Here is a 25289-nt window from a genome sequence, read left to right on the forward strand (position 1 = left end):
AGTCTGGGAAAACTGGGCCTACATTCTTGCGTGGAAATAATGGCTAGAGGTAAGTAGCCAATGTTTTAATTTCAGGTATATGCTCTCCACTTTTCTTAATTAACTGGATCACTCAATGACCCCTGAGAGTAAAAAAGGAAGGTCCATAATGAAGCTTTGAGTAATGCTAATACCTAATTGTGTTGTATAAAAGCAGAGCTGAGAGTAACATAAGACTGCATAGTCAGAAAAGCAAAAACCCAGAAGATGGTTGTATCATGGCAGTCAAGGGAAGACAAAGGATGGAGGGAGAGATCAACTGTGCTGAATCCTGCTGTGGCTTCGAGTTGGGCTAGTACTAAATATTCTACTATCCTGAGCCACTGAAATGTAATTAGTGATCTTAAAAAGAGTATTTTTAGCAGAATAATGGGGCTTACAGCCAGGTTGGGGTGGCTTCAGTGGTGAATCAGAGAAGTCAGAATAAAGTAGTGAATATGGACGACTAGTGAAAAAGTCTGACTGTGCCTGGAAGGCAAGAGAATGGACGGTATCAGGAGAAGGAGGTATGGTTGACTCATAAATCGGAGATCAGAGCAGAGTGGCCCTCCTTTTCTGCCTTCTCAGTGCCTTAGCTGGCCTTTCCCCGCTTATTTGCAAGATGAAATGCTGCAGAGATATTTTCTTTAAGGCAAGAAAGAGTGAAAGATGGTTAGCATTTCCATATCTCAGAAAAGAAAGAAACAAGGCTCACTGGGCTATCTGGAGGCTAATTTAGGTTGCTGGAGAAAAGAGTAAATTAAGGCAGTGAAAAGGCTGACTCCAACCATCCACCCGACCTGAGGAGTCACTGCATTGTCTGAAGTTTGTCCCTTTCCTGCCTTTACAATAGGCAGCGGTCAGCAGACAGCAGCACAAAAGCTGCTTTAATTTTCCTTTTCAAAAACAAGAGGCAGGCTGGGAATTTCCCCCTTTGGCTGCAGGAATCTGTTAATTGGCTCCCCAGTAAAATTACAGAAGCAGCCTGCCTGATAATGATTGTAAATGACAGAGACTATCAGGTTTACCCTGTGACGTCCCCAGGGGACGTGCAGTTAGTTTAGTGGAACTTAGTATCAGCTGCTCCTGTTCCTTTCTTCTCTGCCCGCAGTGGCTGGACTCATCCTGTATTCTTTCAAACCTAATTAGTGTTACAGCCTTTCCTCCCTTTCTCCCGCCCGCCCCCAGCAGCCCTCATTCCCCTGGCTGCCTCCCACCCTTCTCCTCACTTTCTAGTATTCCTGAAGCATGCCAATCAGAAAACTGCAGTAAGTTTACTTTTGGATTTTGGGCTCTTTTTTTTTTTTTTCTTTTTTTGCTGAGGAATATTCATTGGTCTAGGTTCGGTTCCCTGGTGCGGACCTACACCACTCGTCAGGGTCCATGCTGTGGCAGTGACCCACATACAAAATAGAGGAAGATTGGCACAGATGTTAGCACAGGGTGAATCTTCCTCAAGCAAAAAAAGGGAGATTGGCAACAGAGGTTGGGCTCTTTTGTTTTGGGGCCTGGAAGAAACAACTCTAGCTTTGAGCTATAGGTTATTGTTTCTCCAGGAAAATATCCACCACCTTCACTGAACTTCAACCTCCCTCAACTCCTTTACAGTCTGAAGGTCCTCAGCTTGAGGATTTTACTGTTAATTAGAGGTACTTGGAAAGAGCATAGCATACGTCTTAAATAGAAGTTAACATGCCAAATAGCTACATGTTGGAGGAGGTAATTTTATCTAAAACCAAATCTTCAGATCTTAATTTTTCAGAAGCCACTATATGTGTGTGTGTATTTATATATGTATGCATATGTATGTATGTATGTATGGTATATATTACATATGTGTTACATATATATTATATATCACATATACATATATATTACGTACATATATAGTTGTTAGTATGATCAAATTGATTCTGATTCCTAGCGACCCTGTGTGCAGCAGAATGGAAGCCTGCCTGGTCTTTTTGCATCATCCTCTCACCTTCTGGCACTCTGTCAGACAATGCTCCACTGTTATTCACAGGTTTTCATGACCAATTTTTTCTGAAGTGGGTGGCCAGGTCCTTCTTCCTAGTCTGTCTTAGTCTGGAAGCTCCACTGCCACTTGTCCATCATGAGTGCCCTCCTGGTATTTGAAATCCCAGTGGCATAGCTTTCAGCATCACAGCAACATGCAGCCACTACAGTATGACAACTGACAAACAGACGGGTGGTGTGGTTCCTTGAATGGAAACAAACCAGGGCTGTGGTGGTGAGAGCACCAGATCTTAACCACCGGACCACCAGGGCTGACCTAGATATATATATACATATATATATACACTCACACATGCACACATATATCTCAAACTTAAATTTATGGGTCACTTACAGGTCTTGTTAAAATGCAGATTAAGATTCAATAGGTCTGAGATGGAGCCTGCTTTCAGGTGTTGTGGAGGTTGCTGGTTTGGGGACCACATTTTGAACGGCAAATCTTAAAGAGATTTTTCGCATATTCCCCTCCAGTTTCATCTTAACCTAGTTACCCTACTCCTCAATTTTGTTCAAATATTGCTCCAGCATTTCTTTAGGCTACCTGAACAATCTGTTTGATAGAGGGAATTCTTGCTATTTCTCAAAATAACAAATGGTAGCTATTGAGTAAAGCTGACTCTAGATTTGTGTTCTGATGTCCTGTTCCAGACAAGTATTTTGGGAAACACCAAGGATGGTGGGAAATCTCTTTAGATTTATGTTAGTTTACTTTGCTATTATTTATTGAATTTGCTAAATTGAGCAATTTCCTCATTAACTTTTAATTAATTTTCATCTATTTCCACATATGCTTATAAGGTTACAAATTCACTTCTTTGTAGTGATTTATACGCATAGCACAATTTTTTCATTGTGATCAAAAACATTACGTAAAATTTAGCATCTTAGCCATTTTTAAGTGTACCCTATAGTAGCGTTAACTATATGTACATTGTTGTACAACAGATCTCTAAAACTTCTTCATCTTGCAAAACTGAAATCTATATCCACTGAACAACAATTCCCTTTTCCCTCTTCCCCGACTCCCTCGCAATCACCATTCTGCTTTTTGTTTCTAAGTGTTTGACTACTGTAGATACCTCATATAAGGGAAATCTTCAGTATTTGTCTTTTTGTGACTGGCTTGTTTCATTTAGCATAATGTCCTCTAGGTTCACCCATGTTGTAACATATAACAGGATTTCCTTCTTATTTAAGGCTCAGTAATATTTTATTGTATATCTTTGCCACATTTTCTTTATCTAATCTTCCACTGATGGACATTAAGCTTACTTCCACCTCTTGGCTATTGTGAATAATGCTGTAATAAACGTGGGTGTGCAAATAACTCTTCAAGATTTTATTTTCAATTTTTTTTTTTTGAAATATACCAAAGTGGGATTTCTGGATCATGTGGTAATTCTATTTTTAATTTTTTGAGGAAACTCCACACTCTTTTCCATAACAGCTGTACCACTTGACAGTCCCATCAACAGTGCACAGATTTCCAATTCCTCTACATTGTCACCAACGTTTTTTATTTTCTTTTTCTTTTTTGATAGTGAGCATCCTAATGGATGTGACGTGATATTGGTGATTTTGATTAGCATTTCCTTCATGATTAGTGATACTGAGCATCTTTTCATATGCTTGTTATTTGGAAAAGTGTCTGTTAAAGTCTTTTGCTCATTTTTTAATTGGGTTGTTTGGATTTCTTTGTTTTTAAATTGTAGAAGTTCTTTATATGTTTTGGATATTAACTCCTTATCAGATATATGGTTTGCAAATATCGTCCCCCATTCTGTAGGTTGCCTTTTCACTCTGTTGATTGTTTCCTTTGCTGTGCAGAAGTTTTTAAAGTTTGATGTAGTCCCACTTATCTATTTTTACTTTTGTTATCTGGGCTTTTGGTGCCATATACAAACTATCATTGCCAAATCCAATGTCATGAAGATTTTCCCCTATTTTTCTTGGAGGAATTTTATAGTTTCAGGTCCTATGTTTAGATCTAATCATTTTAAGTTAATTTTTGTATATGGTATAAAGATCCCACTTCATGTTTTGCATGTGTATATCTAATGTTCCCACCACCATTTGTTGAAGAAGTATGTCACAAATTTTAATATATAGTCTTTTTATTATCATTTAGATCTCAAAAGTTTTTAACATCCATTATGAAGTTTTAAATTTGACCCATGGTTGATGTAGGATTTTTGTTTTGTTTATTTCCAAATATGTTGGTAAATTTTGTTTGTTGAGGTCTGGGTATTTGTTACCAATTTTGAATTTTCTTGCAATGTGGTTGGTATCATTGGTTCATATTGACTGGCCCTGTTGGTGACTTCATGGGAAATTAAAACAGTATTTGTGCTGAACAAGAGTGTCCATTTACCATTTGTTAGATCAGTGATCTATCTGTCTGTCTATCTATCTATCCATCTGTCTATCTACCTACCTATCTCCATTAGATCAAGGTAGTTACTACGTAGTTCATATTACTCTGTGCAAGTACTAATTTTTTTCTGCTTGATCTGTCAGTTTCTGAGAAAAGTGTGTTAAAATTCTTCCCTATGATTGTAGGTTTCTCAATTTCTCTTTGTAATTTTGTCAGTTTTAGTTTTCTAAATTTTAAGGCCATGTTATGTGCATAAAATTTCAGAATTGTTTTATTATTTGCTAGTTGAAGATTAGTGTTATGGTTAAAAAATGAAATTATTTTCCTCAGTAATGATCTTTGCTTTAAGGTGTGCTTAATCTGATACTAATAGTTCCACTTCTTTTGGTCCATATTTTTGTATTATATCTCTTTATTTTCTTTCATTTTCATATTTTATAAATCATTATATTTTATGCTATAAACAGCATATAACTGGCTTTAAAATCTAATCTGAAAATCTTACTTTTTACCTAACTATTGATCCATTTATATGTATTTAATATCATATATTTGCATTTATTACTACCTTTTACATTTTTTTCTATATACCATTCTTTTAATTTGCTTTTCTAAAAGAAATGCCAGCTTGTCATGAGTTGAGTCAACATTTTTGAATTCCATATTTTTGTCCTTTTACTGATTAGTTTCTCTCAACTGATTTGGAAGTTACATATTCTTTCTTTTTTTCTTCAGAATTTATTTTCCAAAATTTTCATATGCTAATAGACAATAAATGCCAAAGTTAATAATTAGCTCTGCTCTCCTCCTGAACAATGCTATGATCTTACAGCAGTTTTGCTTAATCACACCTCTTTCATACCAGCTATTATTTTTATCTATTATGTTAGTTCCAGTTTGTTCTTAACCTTTACAAAATTATTACTATTATTACTATTATTGCAAATAAAGCTATTTATATTTACCTCAATAATTTCCAATTATTTTCTTATCATTGTTCCTTATATATTGCTCCATCTTTTGGGGTTCATTCTCTTCTTACTGAAGTATATCCTTTACTAGTTCTTTCAGTAAAGGACTCTAAGTGTTATGTTCTCAGTCTTTGTTCATCTTTATTTTTGCTCTCCCCCTATTTTTCCCCAGGAATATATCATTTATTTGTTCACCCATTCATTCATCCAACAAGTACTTATTGAGTCCTTCTCTTTTTTGCCTTTATACGTATTTATTTATTTATTTATATTGCTGTAACATTGGATTATAACATTATATAGCTTTCAGATGTACATTGTAATATATTTCGAATTCTGTGTAGATTATATCATGTTCACCACCCAAAAACTAATTATACTCCATTATCTCACATGTGAGCTTAATCACCCCTTGTGCCCACCCCCTCCCTCCTTTCCCTATGGTAACCACCAATCCAATCTCCATTGCTATGTGTGTGTTTGCCATTGTTTTATATTCTATTTATGAGTGAGATCATACAGTATTTGACTTTCTTTCTCTGACTTATTTTACTTAGAGTAATACCCTCAAGGTCCATCCATGTTGTCACAAATGGCTGGATTTCATCATTTCTTATGGTTGAGTAATATTCCATTGTGTATAAATACCGCATCTTCTTTATCCATTCATCCCTTGATGGGCACATAGGTTGCTCCTAGTCTTGGCTATTGCAAATAATGCTACAATAAACATAGGTTTGCATGTATCCTTATGTATTTGTGTTTTCAAGTTCTTTGGATAAATACCCAGCAGTGGAATAGCTGGATCATATGGTAAATCTATTCTTAATTTTCTGAGAATACTCCATACTGCTTTGCATAGTGGCTGCACCAGTTTGCACTCCCACCAGCAGTGTACAAAGGTTCCCTTCTCTCCACATCCTCTCCAACACTTGTTGTTTCCTGTCTTGTTAATTATAGCCATCCTGACCAGAGTGATGTAATATCTCATTGTAGTTTTGATTTGCATTTCCCTGATAGCTAATGATGTTGAGCATCTTTTCATATGCCCGTTGGCCATCTGTATATCTTCTTTGGAAAAATCTCTGTTCAGATCTTTTCCCCATTTTTTAATTAGGTTGTTGGTTTTTTTGTTGTTGAAATGTATGAATTCTTTGTGTATTTTGGATATTAATCCCTTATCTAATATATGGCTTGCAAATATCTTCTCCCAATTGTTAGGTTGTCTTTTCATTTTGTTAATGGTTTCCTTTGCTGTGCAGAAGTTTTTAGTTTGATGTAGTCCTATTTATTCATTTTTTTTTCTTTTGTTTCCCTTGCCCAGTCAGACATGGTACTTGAAAATATGCTGCTAAGACTGATGTCAAAGAGTATACTGCCTATGTTTTCTTCTAGAAGTTTCATGGTTTTGCGTCTAGCATTCAAGTCTTTAATCCATTTTGAGATGATTTTTGTGCAAGGTATAAGATAATGGTCTACTTTCATTCTTTTGCATGTGGCTGTCCAGTTTTCCCAACACAACTTATTGAAGAGACTCTCCTTTCTCCATCGTATGCTCTTGGCTCCCTTGCCAAATATTAGCTGTCCATAAATGAGTGGGTTTATTTCTGGGCTCTCAATTCTGTTCCATTAATCTGTGTGTCTGTTTTTGTGCCAGTACCATGCTGTTTTGGTTACTATGGCTTTGTAGTATGTTTTGAAATCAGGGAGTGTGATACTTCCAGCTTTGTTCTTTTTTCTAGGAATCCTTTGGCTATTCGGGGTCTTTTATTGTTCCATATAAATTTTAGGATTCTTTATTCTATTTCTGTGAAAAATGTTGTTGGATCTTTGATAGGGATTGTGTTGAATCTATAGATTGCTTTAGGAAGTACGGACATTTTCACTATGTTAATTCTTCCAATCCAAGAGCACAGAATATCTTTCTATTTCTTTGTGTCTTCGATTTCTTTCAACAATGTTTTACAGCTTTCAGTGTACAGATCTTTCACCTCTTTGGTTAAGTTTATTCCTGGGTATTTTATTCTTTTTGTTGAAATTGTAAATGGGATTGTATTCTTTATTTCTCTTTCTGCTACTTCGTTGTTAGCGTATAGAAATGCAAGCGATTTTTGTATGTTGATTTTGTATCCTGCTACTTGACTGTATTCATTTATTATTTCTAAAAATTTTTTAGTGGATTCTTTAGGGTTTTCTATATATGAAATCATGTTATCTGCAAAGAGTGACAGTTTCACATCTTCTTTTCCTGTATGGATCCCTTTTATTTCCTTTTCTTGCCTGATTGCTCTGGCCAGGACTTCCAATACTATGTTAAATAAGAGTGGTGACAGTGGGCATCCTTGTCTGGTTCCTGTTCTTAGAGGGATAGACTTCAATTTTTCTCCATTGAGAATGATATTTGCTGTGGGTTTGTCATACATGGCCTTTATTATGTTGAGTGATTTTCCTTCTGGTACCCCTTTTAGAGTTTTTATCATAAATGGATGCTGTATCTTGTCAAATGCTTTCTCTGCATCTATTGAGATGATCATGTGATTTTTATTCTTCATTTTGTTAACGTGTGTATCACGTTGATAGATTTGTGGATGTTGAACCATCCCTGTATCTCTGGAATGAAACCCACTTGATCGTGATGTATGATCTTTTTAATGTATTGTTGTATTTTATTTGCTAGTATTTTGTTGAGGACTTTTGCATCAGCGTTCATCAGTGATGTTGGCCTGTAATATTCTTTTTTGTGTTGTCCTTGTCTGGTTTTGGTATCAGGATAATGTTGGCTTTGTAGAATGAGTTAGGAAACATCCCCTCCTCTTCAATTTTTTGGAAGAGTTTGAAAAGTATAGATATTAAGCCTTCTTTGAATGTTTGGTAGAATTCACCAGGGAAGCTATCTCGTCCTGGACTTTTATTTTAGGGGAGGTTTTCCATTGCTGTTTCGATTTCCTTACTGATGATTGGTCTATTCAAATTCTCTAATTCTTCTCAGTCCAGTCTTGGACGGTTGTATGTTTCTAAGAATTTATCCATTTCTTCTAGATTATCCAATTTGTTGGCATATAGCTTTTCATAGTATTCTCTTATTATCTTTTGTATTTCTGAGGTGTCTATTGTAATTTCTCCTCTTTCATTTCTGATTTTATTTATATGAGCCTTCTCTCTTTTTCTCTTGTGAGTCTAGCTAAGGGTTTGTCAATTTAGCTTATCTTTTCAAAGAACCAGCTCTTGGTTTCATTAATTTTTTCTATTGCTTTTTTTTTAGTCTATATTTTGTTTATTTCTGCTCTGATTTTTATTATTTCCTTCCTTCTCCTGATTTTTGGCTTTGTTCTTCTTTTTCCAGTAGCTTTGGATGTGCTTTTAGATTGTCTATTTGGGATTTTTCTTCTTTGTTGAGGTAGGCCTGAATTACTATACACTTCCCTCTTAGAACTGCTTTTGCTGTATCCCATAGATTTTTGAAATGCCATATTTTCATTTTCATTTGTCTCCAGGAATTTTTTATTTCTCCTTTGATTTCTTCATTGACCCAATAGTTGTTCAGTAGCATTTTGTTTAATCTCAACATTTTTGTGGCTTTTCTGGAGTTCTTCCTGCAGTTCATTTCCAGCTTCATACCTTTGTGGTCAGAAAAGATGCATGGTACTATTTCAGTCTTCTTAAACTTAATGATACTTGTTTTGTGGCCTAATATGTGATCAATCCTGAAAAATGTTCCACATGCATTTAAAAAGAATGTCTATTCTGTGGTTTTTGGATGGAATGTTCTGTACATATCCACTAAGTCCATCTGGTCAAATGTGTCATTTAAGGCCGATGTTTCCTTATTGATCTTCTATTTGGATGATCTATCCATTGGTGTGAGTGGAGTGTTAAAGTCCCCTACTATTATTGTGTTACTGTCTATTTCTCCTTTTGTGTCTGTTAATAACTGCTTTATATATTTATGTGCTCCTATGTTGGGTGCATAGATATTTACAATGTTATATCTTCTTGTTGGATTTTTCCCTTTACATTATGTAGTGCCCTTCTCTGTCTCTTGTTACAGTTTTTGTTTTAAAGTCTATTTTGTGAGATATAAATATTGCTAACCTCACTTTCTTTTCTTTGCCATTTGCATGGAATAGCTTTTTCCATCCTTTTGCTTTCAGTTTGTGAGTGTCTTTAGGTCTGAAGTGTGTCTCTTGGATGCAGCATATATGGGTCTTGGTTTTTCATCTTATGTGTTTTGATTGGATCATTTAGTCCATTGACATTTAAAGTAGCTGTTGATAAATATGTACTTATTGCCATTTTGTTACTTTTTTTTCTGGGTGTTTTAGTAGTTCTTCTCCATTTCTTTCTTTTTCTCTTGCTCTCTTCCCTTGTGGTTTGATGGCTTTCTTTACTAATATGTTTGATTTCTTTTGTTTTACTTATTTGTTTACTTATTATAGGTTTCTGATTTGTGATTACGATGAGGATCCTATGTAATATTCTATGTATATAACAGTCTGTATCAAGTTGATAGACTCTTTAGCTTGACCTCTTTCTAAAAGCTCTACTTTTTCACTCCTCTCCTCCCACATTTTCTGTTTTTGAAACCATATCTAATCTCTTCATTTCTGATTGGTTATTTTTTATATTTTCCAGTTCTTTGTTGATGAGGTCACTGTGTTTATCCAGTCTTCTCCCAATAGCTGTGAGCATCCTTATGAGTTTTTGTTTGAACTCTTTGTCAGGTAGGTAGCTTATTTCTGTTTCATTTAGTCCTTTTTCTAAGGTTTTGTCCTGTTCCCTTGCTTGAAATGTATTCCTTTGTCTCCTCTCGAGGCCTCTTTCTCTGTGCTTATTTATATGTATTAGGTAAGTCAACTATGTCTCCTGATCTTGGAGAAGTGGACTTATGTAAGAGATGCCTTTTGAGGTCCAGTAGTGTCCTTCTCTCCCATCACCAGTCCACATTATCCAAGTGTGACCACTTTGTGGGCTACTTGTGTCCTTCTGCTGTGGCAGGGTTGCTCTTAATGCAGGTACCCAGGGAGTTTAGTCTTTCCTTCCCTGGCCAGCTGTTTGTAAATCTGGTTTGGGGAACCTCAGCTTGGTTGTCTACAAGGTCTAACAGCACACTCCTGTTGCAGTTTTCCTGTTAATTGTGTAAGTACCCAGAGTAGCTGATTGCTAGTCTCAGAGGCTTATAGTTGCTATAGGCCTCAGGCCTACAAGGCTGTTGTCAGATCTCTTAGGAGTGCAGCTGAGTGGTGCTGGCCCTAGCACAGGAGCACTCAATTGTTTCAGGTTTTGGAGGGTGGGGCTGATCCTTTTTATGGTTATTTGTGAAGCACAGGTCTTCTGCCACTGATAAGCCTCACCCGCCCCCCCCCCCCACACACACACAGGACTGCACACACTGTCAGCACAGTCCTGGTCCATGTGCACTTCCAAACCCCTTGGGGCATACCCTGATGCCCCACTGCAGAGGCCCTCATCTCTTCACCAATGCCCCCCACAGTTCGTGTGGTTCTCACATAGGCCCTGCCCCACAGAGACTGACACACTCACCTGCCTATAAAGGATCAAGGCACCCAGTCAATGCAGGCCAACAAGTAGCCTGAGGACTTGCTGTTGGGTGGGGTTGGTCCCTAGGGGGGCTGCCTACCCTGGCTGAACTGGATTAAATGTGTGCTCTAGTGGGTGTGGCAGACCCCTGGGCTAACGGGCCAGGGGCAGAGTTTCAGTGGTGTTGGCTGGGGTCTGTGTCAGCACACCTGGACTAGGTCACAACAGTGGCCACCACCAATGTCTCAGTCTCTGGAGGGGTCCCTCCTTTCACCAAGATGCCCCCAGTGCCCACCAGTTGAGTCTCTTTTCACCAAGGGACTGTCAGCCTTCTCTCTGGTGATTTTAGGTTGCTGAGATGGGTGAGTTTGTGTGTGGGCCCTTTTTTTGGCTTCCGTCTGATAGCTTTTCTGGGGTTATCCCCACTGCAGTTAATAGCCAGTGAAGCCAGGTAGTAAGACTCTCATCTCAGTTTTGCTGAGTCTGAAGGATGCTTATAGCACTATCAGCTCCCATTCCAGACCTCAATCCTCCAGGGAGGGCCGTGTACCTTAGGGTGGCTCCCGCCTGGCTGGCTGAGAAACTCCGCTGCTCCTGAAGGTGGCTTTTTTTCTCTCCAGAAGGAATTTCTTCCTCTTTCGCCTTAGTCAGGACTGTCCCTTGTTGTGGCGGTTCTTTTTATCCAGTTTTAAGTTTTCTATCCAGGGTAATTTTTCCAAAAATAGTTACAACCTGGTTGTGTTTGTGAGATGAGACGAGTTCAGAGTCTGCTTACTCTGCCATCTTGATGAGATCTCCTTCACTCCCCTTTTGAATAATTTAGATAGTATAGTATGCATGTTTTTACATCATCTGTTATTTTTCTCTCAGTATTTTGATATTATTGGTCCATTATATTTTATTTCCCCTAAATTTCTTAATGGTAATCCCTTTGTAAAAGTCTGCTTTTCTGTCTAAATATGGATATGTCTGTATGTAGATTTATATTAATTTTCCTGATCATGACTCATTGAAATTCTTATATCTCAAGATTTTTGTACTTTATCAATTCTAAAAATGTTCAGCCTTCTTTTGCATCTTTCCCATTATCTCCCCATCTGGAAATTGAATTATTTATCTATTGTGCTTTTCCATTCCTTCCTCCATGTCTCTTAACCTCTCTTTTATTTTTCCATGTGTTTATCTCTCCATTTTACATTTTAAGTAAATTCCTCAGATTTACCTGCATCTAATTTATTGCTCAATTCATATACTGAATTTTTAATTTAATCAACTATTTCTAGAAGTTTTGACTTTTTTTCAATTCTGCCTGCTCATTTTTTCACATTATTCTTTTCGTTCATTTTCACTTCTTAATCATATTTTTTGTGACTTTTTCATAATTTTAAGTGTATCAATTTCATAGTCTTTTTCAGATTGTTCTAATACCCAACACTGTGTTCTAATACCCAGTATCTGGTGTCATACTAACCCTCTTGTGTGATTTGTCTGCTGACTCTAACTTTTCAGGATAATTTCTTCATTTCATTTCCAACTTTTTACCGTGGGCTTATTGTCAATTTTAAATAGTCTTGAATTCACTTTTTCTTCCCCTGCGTGGAGTCCTCTTTGCCCTGAGTTGTAGAATTCTTTCTTGTAAAAGATTATTCATTTCTTTCTAGCAGTAACCCCAAAGGTGTCACTGGTCTGGAACCAAATTTTTTTTGCATTGCTTTCTCAGTTTTAAATTCCTACCACACAAGGTCCGAATTTGGATGCTACATCTGCACATGATGTGAACTTGAGTCTTCAGTTTCTCATGATAGGTGCTTTTTTACAACCTGATCCATAAACGATGATAAATTTTCCTGTCTATTTGGAGTCCTGTTTAAGAAGAGTCTTTTTATCACCTCTTACACTGATGGGCTGGTCCTTCCAAGGTGATGGTTAAATTGAGTCTCTGTTCTCATCTACATCTCCAGTCTCCATATGACACTATGTGGTCTCTGACCAAACAGTCCCATTTATGACTCCTATATCTCTCACAGACACCATCTCTGGCTATAACCTCCCTCTTGCTTCTGGTTGGAAGTTTCCATTTCTTTTAAGAGCTTCTGTACATTTAAAAATTCTTTTGTTATAATTTACCTAGCATTTCTGAGTGTTTGTAAGAGGAAGAGAATTCACTTGAATTTGATTATTCATACTACTGAAACCTAAGTGCCAGAGTCTTCTCTGAAAATATAAATGACAACATCTTATTCCACTGTTTAAAACTGTTAAAGAGCTTCTCATTGCACTTAAAATAAAATGTAATCTGTTTCTCATGGTTTACAGAGTCTCTCTTAATCAGGTCCTGCCTATTTTCCCAATCTCATCTCATGTGACTCTTCCTCTGGGTTATTCATTATGCTCTAACCACACCAGCTTGTGTTTTTTTCTTGAACATATCAAGTTCCTCTTCCTAAACAGTTTTCCCACAAGATCCTTTCTACCCTTCCGTGGTCCCTGACCACCACATCAACATGTTTATTTCCTTCACAGTATTGGACACAATCTGTAATTATCTTGTTCATTTATTTATTCTTTTATTTTCTGCCTCCTCCAAATAGAGTTCATGCTCCATGGGGAAAGCAACTTTGTCTTGGCAATTGCTGTATCCTCAGTATCTAGACAGTGTCTGACACACAGTAGATAGTGAATAAATATGTGTTCAATGAATGAAGATGGAAGTAATGTTCAAAACCTTCTAGTTCAACTTTCTGTTTTTACACAAAGTAAAAAACCTGGGAACATAACTGAGAAAGCTTTGAGAACTTGCTCGAGACCACAAATGTTTTATGAGATATCCCTGCTCTTCTGCCCTATGTTCTTTCTGGGGACCATGCCACTGGTTACAGAAGGTCTATATCAGGGATTTGGGAAGATGATAGATAGACTAGACAAAAAGTGATCCATGAGCTTCCTCCCACATTGATGAATTATGTGGAATACACGCATATATTAATTTTTCTGGAGAGGAAGCCTGCAGCTTTCATCCAAATTTCAAAAGGGTCAAAGGCTCAAAAAATCTTAAAAGCTCCTGGTCCACATATTGTTTGTGAACTATTAAGTTTCCTTTTTGTTTTCTCGTCTTCATATCAGTTCTTCTATGAATAAGAATTAAAATCTTAATTAATTAAAAATTTAATCTTCTATTAATAACAATCATTATGAATTAAGTATCCATTATACTGCCAAAGGACATGTATTAAAATGTTGCCATGTGAGGCTGGTCCCGTGGTGCAGTGGTTAAGTTCGCATGCTCCACTTCAGCGGCCTGGGGTTTGCCAGTTCAGATCCCAAGTACAGACCTATCCACCACTTATCAAGCCATGCTGTGGCAGACATCCCACATATAAAGTAGAGGAAGATGGGCACAGATGTTAGTTCAGGGCTAATCTTCCTCAGCAAAAAAAGGAGGATCGGTGGTGGATGTTAGCTCAGGGCTAATCTTCCTCAGGAAAAAAAAGATGTTGCCATCTATAGGTAAAGGGTTTGGTTCTGGAGTTATGGCATCACTTGGAACATGAGTCTAGGGTACTCTGCCAATTTTGTTTATCAAGACTGGCAGTATGAATACTCACACATTGACTATAGTTGCATATACCTCAATCTTTCTTTAGCCATATTTCTGGTACCCATTATCCTAAAATACTGAAGAATTTTTCGTTCACATTCCTCTGTTGTGGTAGAAATGGGATAATTTGTGGAAAAAGCTTTTACTCCAGAGAACTGAGGTTCAGATGCTAAACAGATTGATCAATAAGTGTACAGCATTAGATTTATGGATGTTGAATACACATATGATCAGTCCATATTTCTTTTCTCAGAAATATTTTGTTTCTACTAAACCTGCTATGTGCATAAAATGGCCTGGGGAATGGAGAGAAGAAATGACACTGTCTTTGCAGTAGATGTTTGGTGGAATGTCTTCCCAGACCCTGAACATCTTCCCTTCCTTTCCTGAGGACAAATCCTCTGTTCAGAGGCGCCTACTTCTCAGCCACTGTTGGCTGATGAGCATACGACATACTTTCCTTTAGAAATTAGGATTTGCGATTCAGAAACAGGCCAGTTAAATCTTCGATGTGCCTATAACTCTACCTATAAATTTGGAATTGCACAAAAATGTATTTTGCCATGTATATGGAAAAACAAAGAAAGTCACTCTGTAAAAAGAGAAAGATGAAGAAGACTTAGGAAGCTTACAAAAGAGAAAAATATTTCCTTGGTTTCTGACAACTTTCTTACAATTGCTCTTTTTTCCGCATAGATTGAGTTGATTTCATTACAACCAAAGCTTAACTTATACAAAATTTTATTTCCTGTAGATGAATATTTTTGTTTTTCTTTTAGTTTTGTTTCATTTCTTTTATTTTTGAGCTTGGAGGCATAATATCTATACATGCTGGAGTGAAATAAAAGAGGTTTAAAAGTTGATTTGATCAATTCCTAGCTAAGTGCAATAATTTGGACACACTTGTCCTAAAAACTTATTTGTTATTTATCTGAAATTGAAATTTAACTGGATATTTTTTATTTGTTAGTTATTTTAATTATTTTATTTTTTTAAGATTTTATTTTTTCCTTTTTCTCCCAAAGCCCTCTGGTACAAAGTTGTGTATTTATAGCTGTGGGTCCTTCTGGTTGTGGCATGTGGGATGCCGCCTCAGCATGGCCTGATGAACATTGCCATGTTTGCACCCAGGATCTGAACTGGCGAAACCCTGGGCCACCGAAGCAGAGCACGTGAACTTAACCACTCAGCCAAGGGGCCAGCCCCTGGATATTTTTTATTTTATCTGGCAACTTTATTTGTCACATAGATCTTACTTTGTAAAATGGAGGTAATAATAACAAATCAGCAAAGATGTTGTTAAAATGTCAAGGATATCATAAATGTTATGTAAAACAATTTCTGAGAACTACAGTTTATTATTTTCTTTGCTCTTCCCTTCTACCTATTTGTATCTACAACACAAAAAGGCATTGCTTACAAAGTTCACCATTATAAGGCCACCAAATGGGAAATACTTCCTGGATGTGCTGAACTTTACCAAGTTAACAGAGAAAGGCCCAGATGAAATGACTTAATTAAATATAAAGTTCTTTTTGGAAAATGGGGAAATGTATTATACCTTTTATGAAATGATGTCTTTATTCTTGAATTAGAGAATTTGGAAAGTTATATATTTTGATCCCCCTGACTTCACCCAGGCACCCCATCCCAGGAGACTCGCACATTCTTTCCTGTGCCAGGCATACTCCTAGGTCTTAGTTATACATAAATTTGTTTTCAATTCAAACCAGCATCTCCCTATCTAGTATTTCTCACCTCCTATAGAAAGAGATGAAGAAAGAAAAAGTATGAGAAAAAAGAGAAGGAGATAATATACTAGTTTACTATTTGCCTGTTTGAGGATAAAGAGTATAAGATTCTTGATTTTGGCGCTTTTCATGTCTTATCTCCTGTGTCTAAGTCCTTCTCACTTTTTATCTTGATTACTTATATTCCCTGACTGGAGAAACCCAATCAGTACTGAAGAACATCTTTAACACAGCTCAAGCTAACATGCTTTCTGCTTCAGAGACACAGAGTGATGAACTTTCCTGACAGAGGTGTTTATCAGATATTTCTTTATTTATCACACAAGATCCAGTGAGATTAGATCAGACTTTTGTCTCTTCCAAAACAGTGTGGGCTTGCTGGCCAACCACTAAGTAATGGGCACAAAAATGGCATGAGTCCATTTTTATTTTCCCTGTTCAAATTCATTATCTCTGCAGATACTTTGTAAGTAGTGAGCTAGGAGATTGTAGAGAATATCAACAATTCTAGCGTGACTTTGAATTTGCAAAGGCATTCTTTGAGATTTCCTTCATGTTTTCCTCTCCATTTTCTTCCACAGTTTTGCCCAGATGTATCTGGGGTGACAGGCTACCATTCTGGGTCAATACAGGTTGCTTAGAATCACTAACAGGGATAATTTTGGACTCCAAAGAATGAACTAATGGTTGTGTTGTAGTCTGGTTAACTGGATTAACTGTAGGAGGCTTATTTATGTCTAGAAGTGTCTTTGATGTCAGTGGTGCTAGATTTATAATTTCACAGGGAAGTTGAGATGAACTACTATTCTGTTTGCAACAAGAAGTGCTGAAAGGGATGGCACAAAACACAAGATCCGAGGGCAGCAGCTTAAAATCATTGGCTGGCCGGATAATCACAAACCTGTAAGAAAAGCCAGAGATGAGTTCTGAGCCTCTGCAGCTGGGACAATGTGGCTACAGGCAATGGCCAAAATAATAAGTTCATTTTGCTAGACCAAAAGACGAAATGCTTTTGTTTTGCTTCGTTTGCTTCATTGGTCTCTGATGAATAGTAAATATCTCTGGCACAATAGTGCAACAGGAGAAGTCCCAGACTAGGAACTGGAAGACTAGTTTTCATCCCCGCCTCTGAACCCAACCATCTCTGACTCTGGGCATGGCATCTCCCTTCTCTGGGTCTTGCTTTTCTCACCATTTTCATGGGAGACGGTTAGGACTGGAGTTTGGCCTGATCGATCTCTAACGGCCTTTCTGACTCCAGGTTTCTCTGCTTTTAATGTCCATACTAATGAATTCATTGGCACATGCTGGGCACTTAGCCAAGCTTTGTCAAAACTGGAAGATTACATGCACTCCAGATATTTCCACCCTAGCTTATACCTACCTAAATGCTTCTGCCACCAACTTTCACTCAGAATGTAGTGTGGCCAATGAAGAAAAGAAAAAACAATTATACCAAAGTTCTATTTGAAACCTTGACTGGTAAGCAAAGAGTGAATGTCAATGAGTCTTAAAGAACACCCAGAGCCTGGAGCTGCATGGAAAGACTGTAGGAAGGCAGGATGCCTTAGCACAATATCAGGCACACAGCAAACCCTCCATACACATGAGTTAAATGAACTAATACACCAGTGTTGATGTCAGAACACTGAAGCAGGATAACCTTTCCTGACTTTCATCCTACATGTCTTCATTGCTGCCCCAAATGACCACCTCTTCTTTCCAAAACACCCAGCTCCACGCACCATTGACCTTCTTTCACTGAATAATCTTCCTGCTTTCATCTTTCCCACTGAGTGTCCTGTCACCTCCATGATATTCTAAATAAGATCTACTATAATCACAGACTCCCTTTAAGACAGAAACATCATTTCCTTCCCTGATGTCCTCTCAAATATGGGGTGTATATTCTCCCAATTACCATGTTCCATAGGTTTTCCAGAGGTGTTGGAGAAAGGGATGGAGTCCAGGCAGAGAGAGAGAGCAAGAGATTGATATCACTCATGCTTCCCAATGCTGCTTCCAGAACATCATTCCTCCTCCACCATCTTTGTGTTTAATGCTGTACAGCCATATCCTCCTCCCTCTTCATTCATCAGTGGCATCTATAGACCTTCTTATTTATTTGGGCCTTTGGCACTTGGAACACTTTTTCTTTCAAACTCTAGTGCCACCATCCTCTTATGTGCCTGCAGTGTGTATGTGGTTTACAATTCCAATATCCAGACACATTTCTTTAATTTCAACTCCTCAGTGATCTTTATCTCCAATCCACTTTCCTGGCAAGATGCTGGATGCTGTAATTTCCTGACATCTCCCAAATTTTATGCTTCAATAAATCACTCTCTGACTACAACTTCCCATCATTCCTTCTCTCTCATTCCTGTACTCTGAGTACATCTACTCTTTAACTTCATCAGGATTTCCAATCCTTTGTCCTTTGACTTTACAGTGTAGTATTGTTTCTACAAGTCCGCAATAAGCCTCTTCTTCTGTTCCTCAGTAGTTAATCTAAACTTTTACCTCTTTCTCAACTCCTTATAATACTTCCTCCATCTTATCTCTCAGAAATAGCTGTGTCTGTACCTCACTGAGAAATTCTAGGGTTACATAAAAATTCCCATAGGCACTCCCCTCACCTATAGCTATATCTGCCTTGGCACCCATTCTTTTCTGCTATGAGCAGAGAACTGTCTTTCTTTCTATTCAAGACTACCCCACTTTGAGTAATTTGGCTTCCTTCCCCTTTCTCCTGGAACAAGTTTCCATCAATCTATTTCCACTCTATTATTTTTAATTTCTCTTTCTCTACAGAGTCCTGCCCATCTCCACTGTGAGAATCTTAGTTTGGACTGACATTACTGTTGTCTTTAGAATGCACTCTCTCTTTTCTCTTCCTGGCCTCTACATACATTTCCTCTATCTTCCCCTAAACTGCTGTCAGATTGATCATTCTTTAAACTGAAATCTGAGTATATCACCCACCTAATTTATATGTACAAAGCACAGTGGCTAGAAAAGAGACACTCAGTAAATATTTAGCAATGAGTCCAGCAGAATACAATCTTTCCAATGTGGTCAGTGGCTTTCAGCTTTAAAAAGTTGTGTAGATATGGATGAGGGGTAAGTTACAAAAGAACTCCGATTTAAAATCTGGGTCTACATTTCAATTTCCATTGGGGACAGATACCTTTCTTCTTATATGGCCAATACTAATTGAACCCTGACCATAGGGGTTCATTCACGTTATTTATACCTATCCTTCTTATTCCTACATTGTTATCTGCTTCCCCTGTACCCTTCTTTGAAACTGTGGACCCTGAGCTCTGGACTTCTGCTTCACATTGAATACAGTAACTTTCGCTCTCATGCCTGGATGGACAGCTACCACTTCCCAAACTAGTGTACTCCCCTTTTGCGTTCCGGGTTGCGCTCCTCTTCATCCATCATGCGGTATAAGCCAAGGCACAGGATTCCAATACTATCTAATGAGCCACAGAACAACTGCCCAAAGGTCTTTCTTGGCTGGGGAGAGAAGACAAAAACATGTGTCTGTTGGCACTTTAATGTAGTAATGGAAAGCACTTACTATCATTTGCCTTTACTTGTAGTAGAAGTTTGCAAGACCCAAAAGTCATTTCCTAATAACTGCATGGTGGCTGTGTCAAGTGCCTTGGAAATCAAGTTTATGATTAGTTTTGGGCATCTAATCCTAGTGTTTGTTTTTATCACTCTGGTCTTCCAAGAGCCTTGTAGGTATGATGTGGCACATTGTTATGCTCATTTTTATTACTACTGCTGTTTTGGTAACCATTAAGAAGTAACAATGAGCAACAGCTTGGAAAATTCAGTTTTCAAGGTAGATAATGAGTTGGGATGTTAGGTGACGTCCAGGGAGTGATCTTCTTATCCCACTCTAAAACAGATTATAGCCCCAAGCACTCGTCTGGACCTCGCTCTCAGGCTAGAGCCAACAAGGCACTACCGGGAGATGACAGGTTCAAAAGCAGAGGCGAATGGATTGAGTGAAGTCAAAAGGCAATAGTTTGTTCACCTCTGTGCTTCCTCAGAGTAAAGAACAAAGTGAGGACAAGACATAAACTGAGAAAGGAAGGAGAGGAGTGTTGAGCAGTCCACTGTCACCTCTGATACCAACAGGAAGTTGCCAGCAGCAGTTGTCTTGGGCTTATAATGACTCACAAGTCAACCTTAGGTGAGGAGCGCCAGGCCACAGACCGGCAACGGACAGACCAGACTGAGGGAACTTTGGAATATTGTTTGCATCTGGAACTCAGAGGCACAGAGCATGGGGCTTGCCCTTTTTGGCAGTATCTGTCAAGACACACCAGGCCCAGAGGCCAGAAGAGTCCGCTGTTTGTGAAAGGGGCTCTGCTGATGTCCTCTGAACTAACAAAAGATGTTTCTTTATAAAGGCCTGCCCCTGATAATAACACTGGATAGCCGAATGCAGTGTCAATCAAAACTAAACCAGGGGCCGCCCAGTGGTGCAGTGGTTAAGTTCGTGTGCTTTGCTTCTGCAGCTTGTGTTCACTGGTTTGGATCCTGGGTGCAGACCTATGCACCACTTATCAAGCCATGCTGTGGCAGGTGTCCCACGTATAAAATAGAGGAAGATGGGCACAGATGTTAGCTCATGGCCAATCTTCCTCAACAAAAAAGAGGAGGATTGGCAGCAGATGTTAGTTCGGGGCTAATCTTCATGCAAAAAAAAACTAAACCCAAATGCACCAATCTAACCGATATGTAGATTACTCATTCCCAGACTGGATGTTAATCTGATCCCCGCGTACCTGGATGCCCCATTGGAATTTGCCAGAATTTTTATCTTCTCCCTTGCTGGAATCTGCTGTTCACTAGCTCAGTGGACTAAGGAAACAAGCATTTTCCACTGGCTAGCCCAGTCACGTTCTTGGACTCTAACACAGAATCCTTCTGCTGATTTCAGCTGACCCAATCAGACTTCTTTAGCAGTTCGGGTGTAGGCGGAGTGGGCAGACCCTGGCTCAGGCTGCCTTAGAGGGACCCTTGCTTTGCCACTGGGAGACGGTGCGGTCTCAGGTAAGTATTGTTTCCCTGGGTCTCAGCTTCTTGATCGGTTCAATGAAATTAATAATGCAAATGCTTGGACAGATTAAGTGAAGAAAACCAACGCAGACAGGCACAGGGGAAATGCTCAGTAAATATTAGCTATTACAATTATTATTAACACCCTTGTCAAGGTATAAAGTTATTGGAGCCCCTGATGCTTCCTGCAGACTTGGATTTTTTTATCTGGAAGATGGGGATAATAACAACAGCTTTATCTATCTTCCGGAATTGTTGTAAAAAGTAAATATAACACATTAAAATGCACTGTAAATTGTAAAATACTCTCTGAATACAAGGTTGTATGAATTTGTTTTTAGTGTCATTATTTCTGTGCTACAGGCCATCTACAAACTCAAACAGTCTGGATCATTTTCAGAAACTCAGAGAAGTAAGGAAGTGGGAAACTCTCTTATGATAAGAGTAGACTCACTTGAATGTCTGACAAAATGGTTTGATTTAAGGACAGAAGCCCCAGTTTACAACGTGTTGTGCCAGACAAAATTGTAGAGTAGCTCTTGGGCACCCCAGAGAACTTATCCTTGTCCAAATGATGTTCCAGCTGAGAACTTATCCCTCCTGTTACCAGCATCTGAAGTAATTCCAGGACATGGTAATTGTAGAAGGCCTGGAAAGCAAGGACAAGCCACGTGCAAAGTCAGAAGAGCCAATACGGAAATGGTGGAAGTATACAGACTTGGAGATTTCGTGGACATCACTGTTTGAAATGGACCTGATGGTGTAAAGCAGTGTCTCTCATTACCATTATTAAAATTAGCTAAAAGTTGGCAGTTTGGGAAGGGCACTGGGTTAGGTGCTATGCAGAGAAAATAACACTTACCCAGTTCCTGCTCCCTCAGGGCTTACACTGTAGCAGAAGGAGAAAATGAGTAATGATACTGACACCAAGGATGTCCCCTCTTCCAAAAATCACCTGAAGAACAGGTCGGACCATGGATACCCTAATAATCATCAACATATATTTAAAAATATGTATTTAGTGAGACTTGGATAGATTTTTCCTTAGGGGACTACTGATAGTATTATTGTCATCTATACTTATATCTTCTGGATGTGAATTTCCTTGTATTCCTTTTGAACGTGACCTACTTGAGGACAAAGATTGACTTAGGTCTTATTAATATTTAGATCTTCCATAGCTCTTATGGTACACTTCACAAATTGTAGGTGTTGAATAAATAAATGGAATTTTAGAATTGTTGGCAGCAAAATGAAACCAGAGGAAGACACGCGGGCCAACTTTTATTTTTAAACTACCCTGAGTCTGCATAATCCTAGCCATTTTCTTAAACTCCTTTTCCAAAGGATCCCTACCACTTTCAGTGTAAACTAGGCATTGACATATACGTAATTAGCATTGTAATATATTACCCATTAGGTTTTCTCAAATCTATTAAATACATAATTTTCAAAATTTTCTACCTTTTGTTTTATCTAAATTCAACTTTTAACAGTAGACATGACAATTTATATGTTTATATATCATCTATATAAAAATCAAAAATCTTGTTTTCATTATAAATATATAAGCATGACTTCAATTGTTATTATTCTAGAAATTTTGCCATTCACTTTACTCTCAAATTCGGAAACATCTTCTGAAGCCTAGATTATGATAAGAACCCTCTTTACTAGTCTTCCTTGTTTTTCCTCTCATTTGCAATCCATTGTGCAAAATGCTTCCAGAGAGATTCTCTAGAAACACAAATCAGATCACCCCATCCACTTCTCCAAACCTTTAGTGTCATACCCCTGCTGTAAAACCAAGCTTCTCTCCCCCATGAATGGTCCCCCAGTGCACAATAGTCTATCTGTAATCGCTCAAGCTATACGTTTACTCCTTCAAGCCTTTGCTTTGGAACATCTGGTTCATCTCTCATCAACTTGGCGAACACTTTGCTGGCTTCCTCATCAGAACGAAGTTTTTTTTTCTTTGTGATCCCATGGTCACTGGCTTTTACTCTATTTCATTCTTCCGTATTTTATAGTTAGTGGTTTATCTGAAACACATCTGAGTTTGGTTCTTGGACTGGCATGTCCTAGCTGAATACCTTTGGACAATTCATGTATTGTTTCTCGGCAACAGTTTTATGATCTTTAAAGCTGACGCGATAATACCTACCTTTGAGTGTTGTTTGCAGGATTAAATGAGATACAGAGCAAACATTATTAAACTCCACTCTTTTCAACATTAGTTCTTATGTATCTGGATCACTTAGAGTGATATTCAAGAGTGCAGGTTTCTGGGATCCCAGATCTACTGGGTCAGAATTTAAAGGGTACCTCTGGTGGTTCTGACACTGGTGGTCCTCAGATCACACTCTGAGCAACACTTCCTTAAATTATATGCTCTTTCAGAGGACAGACTTTGTCTTCTTAACAGTCATGTCCTCGACAGTGCCTTGAACAAGGAGTGCATTTAAAAGCTGTAAGAACTGCAATTAGCAGTTGATTTTTAACAAATAAATATTGCTAATAAAATGTAGGGGCCATTGGAAAAAGGTAACCTAGGAAATAATATAATCTACATAAATTGAGAGAAAATAAAAAGAAAAGAGCTTCTATAATACTTTTCAGATTAAAAGATGACTTCAAATGCCTTCTCCACTCTAATGTCCAGACTGAGGGAATCACCTGAGTGACAGCGTCCTCCTCACATTTCTTCCCTGTTCCGTCCCGCCACCACCCAGAAGGGTATTGTGGAATTGGCTCCCTGAAATCCAGGAGGGAAGGGAGGCTGTAAATCCAGGTCGAGCCACAATCCGTTTAAGAACAAGTGGCCGTAGTGTAGAGTGATCAAACATAATGCTGTTAGAATAATTCCCCACTGATTAAAGATAAGGTGTAAATTCCAGGGTTATCCTGGTGTCCACGGCTCTATGAAAACAGGTACTTTACATATTTAACTGAGAGAGGCTTAGCTTTTGAATATATCATTTCTTCAGTTTCGACATCAAAAGGATTGCAATTCTATACTGGGGAAAATAAAGGGATTTACATGTCACCCTTTGTGAGCTCATCTCATATTCTTATGATTCGGAGTTCTGTGGTATTGGGCTTATGGGTCTCTTTTTTCCTTCCTTTTTTTCTTTCTTAAGAAAATACGAAAGTTGAAATGTGCTTGAAATATTTTAAGACTTCTAAACTTGGATAGTGTTTCTAATATAATCAGATTTACTAGAATTTGGACTTCCACTGTTAGAAAACGTGGGAGCCCTAACTGTTTTAACTTTGAGCTGTGAGGAAGCCTGAGATCTCTCTCACAATCTACAATATTACTTAATAATAAAGATATTAACATCCTGGCCACTTGCTGCTTTTTATTCTGAGCATCTCAAAAGGACTTAAGACCAAACATTCTCAGAGAAATACATCTAATTGAGAATGAGGCTATGTGGGAAGAGAACTGCAACTAACCAGCTGAGTGACCTCGAGAATATCATGAAACGTTTGTGGGCCTCAAGTTCCTTAAAAGTAAAGGAAATTGCCCCTAAGTTCACACCCAGTTATGAAGTTCTATTCTTGTAAAACCATATGGAAGCCCTACTTGTGGGCCTGAGTACTTCTCCATATTTTAATTTTGGTAGCACTGAACTGATAGAGCATTAGAAGTGAATCCGAATTATACCTCCTAGGCATGTTTCTCTAACAGGGGTGGAAGTTTACGGTAGTATACCACAGGATACTTGAAGCCAGAGTGCCAACCGTATCAGGAGATTTGGAGGAGAAACCCATTATTTTATACTGAAAAAAATCACAAATGTATCAGGGGATATAATGAAAAAAAAATACATGAAAATCTAAAACAAAACCAGTATTTCTCCACAGCGACAAGTTCACAGCCCGATACTCAGGACTTGCACGTTCATTCTCCC

General features: G+C 38.1%; 1 protein-coding gene across 1 annotated transcript in view; it reads right to left on the reverse strand.

The window, feature by feature from the left end:
* Positions 1-16579: 16579 nt before the first annotated feature.
* KCNU1 (potassium calcium-activated channel subfamily U member 1) overlaps positions 16580-25289 on the reverse strand; it is a 150402-nt gene continuing 141692 nt past the window's right edge. Inside the window, exons 25-26 of the mRNA XM_070598090.1 lie at positions 21827-22021; positions 16580-19812 (exon numbers count right to left, since the gene is read on the reverse strand). Coding sequence (XP_070454191.1) covers positions 19687-19812; positions 21827-22021 — 321 coding nt within the window. The 3' untranslated portion in view covers positions 16580-19686. The remainder of the gene's footprint in view (positions 19813-21826; positions 22022-25289) is intronic.

This window comes from Equus przewalskii, chromosome 28, assembly GCF_037783145.1.
Source record: "Equus przewalskii isolate Varuska chromosome 28, EquPr2, whole genome shotgun sequence".
Lineage (NCBI taxonomy): Eukaryota > Metazoa > Chordata > Mammalia > Perissodactyla > Equidae > Equus > Equus przewalskii.